At 48.7% G+C, this 9955-nt stretch overlaps 1 protein-coding gene across 1 annotated transcript in view; it reads right to left on the bottom strand.

Annotated features, from left to right (window-relative positions):
• Positions 1 to 3669: 3669 nt before the first annotated feature.
• Positions 3670 to 9955, bottom strand: part of senp1 (SUMO specific peptidase 1) — a 14442-nt gene continuing 8156 nt past the window's right edge. The window contains exons 8-18 of the mRNA XM_061256628.1: positions 9728 to 9955; positions 8795 to 8858; positions 8511 to 8549; positions 8147 to 8231; positions 7872 to 8015; positions 6899 to 7030; positions 6508 to 6711; positions 5875 to 5954; positions 5580 to 5664; positions 5323 to 5418; positions 3670 to 4930 (exon numbers count right to left, since the gene is read on the bottom strand). The exon at positions 9728 to 9955 is cut by the window's right edge and continues 29 nt beyond it. Coding sequence (XP_061112612.1) covers positions 4868 to 4930; positions 5323 to 5418; positions 5580 to 5664; positions 5875 to 5954; positions 6508 to 6711; positions 6899 to 7030; positions 7872 to 8015; positions 8147 to 8231; positions 8511 to 8549; positions 8795 to 8858; positions 9728 to 9955 — 1220 coding nt within the window. The 3' untranslated portion in view covers positions 3670 to 4867. The remainder of the gene's footprint in view (positions 4931 to 5322; positions 5419 to 5579; positions 5665 to 5874; positions 5955 to 6507; positions 6712 to 6898; positions 7031 to 7871; positions 8016 to 8146; positions 8232 to 8510; positions 8550 to 8794; positions 8859 to 9727) is intronic.

The following is a 9955-nucleotide window of genomic DNA, read 5'->3' as shown; positions in this document are numbered from 1 at the left end:
CAGAGTAACTTAGCAAGAGCAGAAAGTAATGTGTTTATCTTCGTTTATCTTTCATCTGACCATCTTCTGCTCTTCAGTTTGGCACCGATGTGAGAATCTGAATGTGTTTCCAGCTCTGATTCTCACATGATCTGAGCGGCTCATTCTGCTCTCCGAGGACCCCGTCGCTCGGTCCCCACGCTATCACTGAGTGACGGAGTGGGGTTTTCATTTAGCCACACCTTCATAAAATAAGGAAAAAGAATGCTGCTGTACGTAAATATCAAAAAGAAGAATCCGGATAAAGTGCAGAACTGTCCTTTGTTCCCATCCCTCTCCTGTGGTTGTGTGCATTTGCCTCTGTGTATGTGTATGTGTGTGGTTGTGCGCGATTGCCTTTGTGTGTGTGTGTGTGTGTGTGTGTGGTTGTTTGCGCGTTTGCCTTTGTGTGTGTGTGGTTGTGTGTGCGTTTGCCTTTGTGTGTGTGTGTGGTTGTGTGCGTTTGCCTTTGTGTGTGTGTGTGGTTGTGTGTGCGTTTGCCTTTGTAGGTGTGTGGTTGTGTGAGTTCCTTACCAAAGACTATGAAGCCATCCACCAGTCAGGAAGCTGTCTATCAAAACACGTTTTTAGGAATGTGACCAGGTTTCTTCCGTGCATCGTTTCCTATTTGTCCACTGAAATATTTGTCCTCTGTAAATGCAAGGGGTATGCCGTTTTTTCAACAGATCGAGTTTAGATCCAGACAGTGTGTTGTCATTGGAGACACCATGATGTCCTCAAATGGTCACACTGACCTCTTGTAACCAAACTACAGAAAAACTACAATTATGTTACAGTAATACGAGATAAAATATACTTTAAAAACGTGAAATGACCCATGGCAAATGTCCACGATTGCAGAGGACATGTCTGAAGCAATCATAAGAATGAATCTCGTTAGAGGTTTCCAATCAGTGGTTGCAGTGAGGGTGCTTTTTTTTGCTCCGCTTCGTCCTTGTGAGACGGTTTTTGTTTTAAGAAGGTCCTCGTCTCTCATACCTCCCTGATGTGGCCCTGTGAGATCCAGCCTCCCTCCATCTACATCTGGAGAGACGCAGGGTGTGCTGGGGTCCTCACTCCTGGTGCTGGAGAGCCGCAGGGTGTGCTGGGGTCCTCACTCCTGGTGCTGGAGAGCCGCAGGGTGTGCTGGGGTCCTCACTCCTGGTGCTGGAGAGCCGCAGGGTGTGCTGGGGTCCTCACTCCTGGTGCTGGAGAGCCGCAGGGTGTGCTGGGGTCCTCACTCCTGGTGCTGGAGAGCCGCAGGGTGTGCTGGGGTCCTCACTCCTGGTGCTGGAGAGCCGCAGGGTGTGCTGGGGTCCTCACTCCTGGTGCTGGAGAGCCGCAGGGTGTGCTGGGGTCCTCACTCCTGGTCCTGGAGAGCCGCAGGGTGTGCTGGGGTCCTCACTCCTGGTGCTGGAGAGCCGCAGGGTGTGCTGGGGTCCTCACTCCTGGTCCTGGAGAGCCGCAGGGTGCGCGTGCTGGTTTTCTTTTCTCCTTAATATTAGCAACCAATTCAGACCCGAGAAAGCAGTCAATTAATTGGTCAATTAAGTGCTGAGTAACAACGAAAGCCGGCCCACCCTGTGGCTCTCCAGCCACTGCTGTAAAGGGACTGTTTGTCAGGCTTTAAGGGTCTCACCAATTCAAATGTTTTGCTGCTACTTAAAAGGATGGGAAAATGAGTGTGACGCGCTGGTTGTTCAAAGCAAAGGAAAAGCGGGTGGAATATCTATGCAGAGACCTGGGGATAAGCAGAACAGAGGCATTGTGTTTCCTGAGTGCATTCTGCCAGTTATCCCAACACACCCAATTTTGGGGCACTTTAAACTGGTTTTGAGTTACCGTTTCACGATTCCTTGTGGCCTGGGTGAATAAGACTTTCCCCAAGGTCGTCTATCAGAGAGCCTTTTGTTGTAGGAGCGGGTTATGGGGGGGGGGGGGGGAGGAGGAGGAGGAAGACTGCTTTATACAATCCTTATGTAGAGCTAGTGTGCAAACCAGGCTAAATAAAACATTACAATACCCAAAGGCCTCACCATTGAGTGAATTTAAGACTTTCCAAAAAACATCCAAGTTCAGTCTTATGAACACAATCAGTATTTGGCTGGTGTTTAAGTCACTGTTGAATGGCAGGAATCGCAATTCTCCAATTCAAATGTACGTTTGAAAGAATGAAGCATAAAGGTCGTGGTAACCGCTTTAGAAGAACTAGCTGGGGTGATTTGTTAGATAGTGCAGGAGGAATAGCAGTCTCATCGTCCCACAGGTTTCACAGAAAAGCAACAGATAAACCACACCACTGTCTCAGCTCTCATAAGCCCTTCTTATTTATACAAGAACAGAGTTTTGTACTGAACTGTCGAGTGCTTGTTTTGTGGTTTTTCTTTCTCTGTGCCATGACATTTCTGTTGTTGTTGTTGATGTTGATGTTGATGTTGATGCGCTCGTGTTGTTTTGATTCATGAAACTGCTTTTACATTTTTTCTTCTTTGGTTTCACTCTGAGATGATGTCATGTTTTCCTTTTTTTTAATTAAAATCTTGTTTTTCATATTTGGCCCGGCGTGTCTTATTCCGTGATGGGGTACTTGCATAGAGAACTCGAGTTCAAAACGTGGAACTCCACAATCTACGGCTCATTATATTATTTGTCTGTAAATGTCGCCTAACATTTCTTCCCCTATTACTGTATTTACCACAGGTGGACTTCAAACCAGGGCCACGTTCAGCCTCCAGAAAACGTTTATTTAAACAGAAACGGTGGCACGTTGAACATCCTGTCGCAAACCTTGGGCAGACTGACGGACATAGTATGGTTTACTCGTATGGCATCTGAGAAGGCGTTCTACGGTCTTTAAAGGTACAATAGATATGATTTTTGTGTTAAAACATTGTTACAAGACTATTGTAAATCCCTTCCGATCACTGAAAAAGGCTCACTGAGATGTAGACTGCCTGGGTTTATAGTCCTTAAATTCGGGTTTAAGAATATACTGTTTTATGGCCCGACACTCTGTACCAAAACATTGTATAACTGTACAATAATTCAAGCTCATTGGTTGAAAATTGGTTCTAAATGCCACAGCCAATGGCGTTTCAATGTCAGCGCGTTTACAGACAGGGAGGAGGGATAAACAGGGTCGTGGTTTGAAGGCGTTTGTTGCTACTATTCCTCTTTAGAAGTCCGAAATGACCCATTGTACCTTTAAAGCATAGGCCTATGTCATTATTCATTCGGGCTCCATCCCCGACACACCCACCAAATGGGAGCAAACACACCTGGAAGTCTGTTGCAAAACGTTGCGCACCGTTGGGAGGAAATGTATCGTTCAACACAGAAACTGCAGCAAAACGTTTTCGGATTAAACGTGCCCCAGCTGTAGAAGCGGATCCATCAGTAGAACTGGGATCCAAGTGTCCGTATGTGATCTAAATGTAGCTGAGATACGCATGACACCTGAACACGCTTTCATGCGCTAGTGTGTTACGTAACGCAGCAGAGCCTGCAGCGGTTGGGATGTGGGGGGCATTTCAGGGTGCACAGAGGTGGACCCCCAATTTAGGGTGTCCACGAAAAGACCATTAGACCACTGCGGCTGGGGCTAGAGACCCACTAATACACACTCTGAGGTACTTCATAAGACACCACACACAACTTCTGAAGGAATTTATTTCCACAAAGGACTTTTTTTTTTTTAAACTAGATTTAAAAAATGGGTAATAAAAGATACAAAATGTATATTAAATACAGGTCTTCCAAGAAATGTTGTACTTAAATCGTACGTATATGTATTTATATATATATATATACAAAAGTTTCAAATAATCCTGCACGAAAACTTCTAGAAACAATCAAAAAGGGCTTAGATGCGACAATAAAATAAACATTTAATCTTCAGCCCTCCCTCTTGCCCTTGAAATGGAGCAGGAGACGGTGATGCAAACGGGTCAAGGTCAAATCCGATCCTCAAATACATCATACATTAGAGTCCAGGTGCCACTGCAGAGCACAGAGGAGCAGCAAGACGCCCCCACTCTTCAGAACCAACAGCAAAGAGTGAGAACTTTACCCTAACGGAACAAAATCCACTTCCGAAATAAGAAAGAACAAGGATGTACCTGCTGCTTCCCGCGGGCGGACCGTCCTGGCCGCAACACTATAAAAAAATACATACATGTCGTCCTTCTACAAATTTCTAATAAATTACAATTTATTTTCAATTTAAGGGCTCGGAATCAACCGAGCTAACTGCTGGCGACGGGTTTCTGATCCTGAGAGTAGCGGTTTGAGACGTCCGAGGTGACTGGCCCACGCTAACGGCCCACGCTAACGGCCGACGCTAACGGCTAAGCTACGCCGGCGCGAGGGGACGCACGGGGCTGGAGGTGCCGACGACGTAAAACCCGCACGAGGAAGGCCAATCAAAAACGTGGCCTGGATTACAGGCTGTAACGTGTAACGCTTCCAGCACAGTTTGCCTTGTTTTCCACAAAAAAAAAAAAACGTTTATAGTTGTGGCCCCAAGTACGTGATTCAAGTACGAATGGGGGGGGGAGAGGTTAAGTTGCTGCATAGAGTGGGAGGAGTCAGACAGACCGAGTGGGCCCAGTCTAAACTGGCAGTGTCTGGGATCTCCAGAGAAGGGGTGTGGGCTGTGATGGGAGGGGTCGATGTTAAGAGGGCACTGATGTTAAGACTTCATCAGTCCAAACCCCTCCCTGCCAAGAGGGGATTGGCTGAGGGGCGCAGGTTTATCAGTGAGGAGGCGGGGCAGGAACGAGGGGCAGGGCTCCTCATTCCGATGTCCGCTAACCGATTGGCTTCCGTTCCGCGCCTGCTCTTGGAACGTTCACAAGAGTTTCCGATTGAGGATCTCCCACACCATGCGCCTCCGGAAATAGGGCATGTGTTTCTGCGGAGAGGAGGACAGTTACAGCACAGCAATAACAACAGCAATACATTGTCTTACAAAGGGCTTTACATAAAAATGGAAAAACAGTCCATTAGGAAAAACCCTGGCACTGTTCTCTTGCTGATGGGACAGACCCCGAAATCAACTCTTAGAGCAGGGGTGTCAAACTGAATTCCCAGGGGACTGCAGTGCCTGCGGGTTTTTGTGGTTGTGGATACTTTAACCAATCAATGACTTGAATGAACCACGGGTGCCCAGAACACCCCAAAAACCAGCAGACACTGCGGCCCTCCATTGTGCTGGTTCACTGTGCCGTTTTTCACTCATTTCTGTCTGTAGTTCGACCAAGTGTTTTGATTGGCTTCATCACCGGTGCTACTGAGCATGCCCACCTGTGCGAACGTGATTGGCCGGTCTTTGGTGATGTATTCTGCATATTTGCATGTGAACATTCCGCAGTCGCTGCCGTTCATCTGCTGCGGGATCTCCTGGACACGGCGGGAGGGAAAAGCGGGATTACGTTTGGATCCGACACTCCTGACAATGGGAACTAACACACTTGCACACTCTTGGATGCACCACTCCAAGAGAAGGGATCTTTATTTAAATGCACCATGAGAGTTTGAGGGAACAGAACTACGATACCCACATTTCGCTTCATGCTTTGAAGGACCCAGTCTGAGGTGTCCAGCGCAACGCCTTTTTTATCCTGACTTTCCTGTTCCAAGTACTTCCTAGAAAGGGGGAGAGTGAGAGATTGAAAAAAGAAAAACACTGACTGTTGTCTTCATAAACACCAACCAGCCAAGAAAACGTGCGTTACTAGTTTCATAGTTTAGTAAATAATGCAAGAACATTGGTCAGCACTGAATAATACAATTTTTGTCCCTGCGAGTTAAGTTTCTGCCTCTGGCCTCCCAGCGCTTCTCTCTGCAGACACTCACAGCAGGATCCTGCAGGCCTCGTCACTGCTGCCCCCCATAGAATCAAAGTACATGACGCTCTTCTTCCTGAGGTCCACCACCTGAAACCACAGAGGAAGAACACACCGTCCATTAAGGGCTGCTGTTGGCGCCCTCTAGTGAGAAAAGGAAGAGACCGTTTTCGCTTCAGAGGGAGCGGGGAGCGAACTAATGGGTGTGTGTGAGAACCATCATCCTCCTCAACAATAGTAATAGTAATACTCATTTAATCGTAAAGTCCGCACAGTTTAAAATTTTATGTGGACACTCACTTTAAGTGGTACCTACAGACCCTCAAAACGGTACGAGGAGCTACAGGGGTTAGGGGTTAGAGGGTTAGGGGGCAGTGCTGCACCAACACACCCTGGTTAGGGGGTAGTTGTGTACTCACAGAGGGTTCGGGGGTAGGGATTAAGGGTTAGGGGACAGGGGGTTAGTGGATAGTTCTGTACTCACAGAGAGGGGTTATGGATTAGTGGTAGGGTTTAGTGGGTAGGATGTTAGGGGTTAGACAGTCAGTGGTTAAGGGGATAGCAGTTAGGGGTAGTTCTGCACTCACAGAGAGGGGTTATGTGGTAGGGGTTAGGCGAGTTAGGGGGTAGGTTCTGCACTCACAGACAGGCACCAGTGCACGCCCAGATGGACAGGCACCAGCAGGATGTCGGAGGTGAAGATGTCCACCCTCTTGGTCCAGCGGCGGACGGTAGAGTATCCGGCACTGCGCAGCTTGGTGTAGAAGAAGGTGTTGAAGGTGTAGACGGACGGCAAGGCGGGGCTGCGGCTACGCTCCACCAGCAGGTTCATGTAGAAGTTTATCACCTGGGGAGGGAGACGCGAAACGCACCTATTAATGCTTGCTCTTACACACGTTCACACTCTGGCACAAGCACACACATGCATGCACGCACGCGCACACACACACACGCGCACACAGGCAGGCACATATATACTCATACTCTCTCACACACACACACACACACACACACACTCTGTCTCACTGCTGTACCTCATCATTGAGCCAGTTGAGGTTGTTGAGGGTCTGGATGTCCTTGCGAGTGATGGTGAGTCTGAAGCCCTCACTGAGCACCTCATCCTGACTGCCCGCCTTCAGAGCCTGGCTCACCTGTAGCTGCATGGCCTGAACACAAAGAGCGACATAGACCACCTGAACACACACAGAGCAACATAGACCACCTCAACACACACAAACACACACACACACAGAGCAACATATACCACCTGAACACACACATACAGAGCAACATATACCACCTGAACACACACACACAGAGCAACATATACCACCTCCACACACACACACACACACACACAGAGCAACATATACCACCTGAACACACACAGAGAAACGTATACCACCTGAACACATACAGCGACATATATCACCTGAACACACACAGCGACATACATCATCTGAACACACACACACAGCAACATATAGCACCTAAACACACACAGCGACATATACCACCTGAACACACACAGCGACATATAGCACCTGAACACACATGGAGCAACATATACCACCTGAACACACACAGCGACATATAGCACCTGAACACACACAGTGACATATAGCACCTGAACACACACAGTGACATATAGCACCTGAACACACACACACACTGACATATAGCACCTGAACACACACACACACTGACATATAGCACCTGAACACACACAGTGACATATAGCACCTGAACACACACAGTGACATATAGCACCTGAACACACAGTGACATATATCACTTGAACACACACAGTGACATATAGCACCTGAACACACACAGTGACATATAGCACCTGAACACACACAGTGACATATAGCACCTGAACACACACAGTGACATATAGCACCTGAACACACAGTGACATATAGCACCTGAACACACACAGTGACATATAGCACCTGAACACACACAGTGACATATACGCCTCGTCCTGTTAGCGCAGCGTCATACCTCTGTGAGCTCGGGGAACTCAGGCTCTTCTGTAACGGCTTTGGGCTCCTCGACGACGGGCGCCAAGGGAACCTCCTTCTCCAGAGGGACTCGAACCCGCAGCTCTACACTGCCCTGACCCACCTGGCCTTCCTCAGAGAGCCGCTGTGAGGAAGAGTACAAGAGAGGGAGCGTGAGGAAGAGGAAGACAGCAGCAGTGAGGAAGAGGAAGACAGCGGGGGAGGGAGGGCGCTCCTGTCAGCGGCATTTCTGCAGACAGCGGGCCGGTGGCCTACCTGTCGGAGCAGTCGGGTGGTCAGAGCCTCCTGCTCCTCGATCAGCCTCCGTCTCTCACGAGCCCGAGAGTCATACAGACTGGTCCTGCAGGGCAGGAGGCACAGTGATTGGTGTGATTCCTTTGCTGGGGCCATGAGTTTATTGGGGCAATTTGTGTGTTGGGGTACTTCGTTCATTGGGTTTATTGTTGGCTGGGGCGGTTGGTGCAACTGGGATTAATGCATTGTGGTAAGGGCAGTGCGGTAAGGACAGGTGTATGCGCAGTGTGATGTAGTAAGCGCAGTGTGGTAAGTGCAGTGTAATAAGTGGAGTGGTAAGCGCAGCCTGATGTGGTAAGTGCAGTGTGTAAAATGAGTCACTCACAGTTCTTTGATCCACAGCTCAACATGGAAACATGGAACCCTGCAGAGAGAACAGAATTAGTGAGCGTGTAGAGGCATGTAGAGGAACAGAATTAGGGACAGATTACTTGTTTAAGTTTTCCAGGGGGATATGTAGGAGGGGAACACACTCGCTATATTGAGGCGGAACAGATGAACAGGAGTAAAGGTTTCCAGGGGGACAGGTATGATGGGAACACAATCGCTGTATCGAGGCAGAACAGATGAACAGGAGTATGAAGGGAACACACTCACTACATCACGTACCCTGAGGCATCTGGGCTCTTCCCCTGCTGCTCCTTCACAAAGATCACAGAGTCCCCATCTGGAACTGGAGCATGAAAAAACAGCTTTTTAAAACGGCCACGGTCACTGAGCAACAGCCTCTAGTTTCTCCAGCTATGTCCAAACCAGCTGTATCGAGGGTTACTATGGGGCGGCCTGTAGCGTAGTGGTTCAGGTAAATGACTGGGACCCACAAGGTCTGTGGTTCGAATCCCGGTGAGGCAACAATAAGATCCGCACAGCCGTTGGGCCCTTGAGCGAGGCCCTTAACCCCGCATTGTCTCCTGCTTAGTCTAATCAACTGTACGTCGCTCTGGATAAGAGCATCTGCCAAATGCCATTAATGTTAATGTTACAGTGATGACGTCTTTTTGTAGGCCAACCCAACAGTTTCTTCTGCCTAGGGTTCCCTTGGTTTTGTTTCCTCCCCAATCAGGATAATAATTCCAGCCAAATGTGGTTAACGTACGCTAAAGAGTTTCACATTTTGGTATAGGAGCTGTAGCTCAACTATGTATTTATATGCGGTTATGTGCTTTCTTATTTTATCTTTCTTTTTTTTTTTTTATCAAGTTGCAACACTGAAACTACAACAATGGTTACATTCTATCAGCCACAGCTCATGTTTCATACTAGCCCATCTGCAGGAGACATTACCGTTGTAGTTTCAATGTTGCTACTTGTACCTTTTCTAGCACAGAACAGCTTCAAAATATACAGGTGCGATATTAACGGATGTAACTCTTCTCCTAGAACAAAACATGAAACTCGAGCGTACATTAACCCTTATATTCGGCAGGAATTGGAATCCCTATGGGGAAAAAAAACATGAGAAATCTGTTGAGGGAACCCATGGCTCAAAAATGCGAACTCTCTTCCTGCTTTTAGGACTACAGCACAGTGGTGACCTCTGACCTGAGGACAGGGCGCTTTGGGAGGAGTCTCCCTGCAGGGCGGGGCTGGAGACGGGCTCGGGTGGCGGGGCGGGCGTGACCGTGGGGCGGGGGCTGCACAGGGGGGTGTCGGCCCCGTCCGACCCGGCTCTGGGGCTGGGGAGTGGGGTGGAGCCCAGGCTGGAGACGGGCCGCGGGCTGGGGGGAGCGCTGGGGCCCTCGGAGGATGCGCTGGGGAGAGAGCTCTGGA

The sequence above is a fragment of the Conger conger genome, chromosome 10, assembly GCF_963514075.1.
Source record: "Conger conger chromosome 10, fConCon1.1, whole genome shotgun sequence".
Lineage (NCBI taxonomy): Eukaryota > Metazoa > Chordata > Actinopteri > Anguilliformes > Congridae > Conger > Conger conger.
The sequence above is the reverse complement of the archived record's forward strand: the minus strand, read 5'-3'. Positions and strand labels throughout refer to the sequence as shown.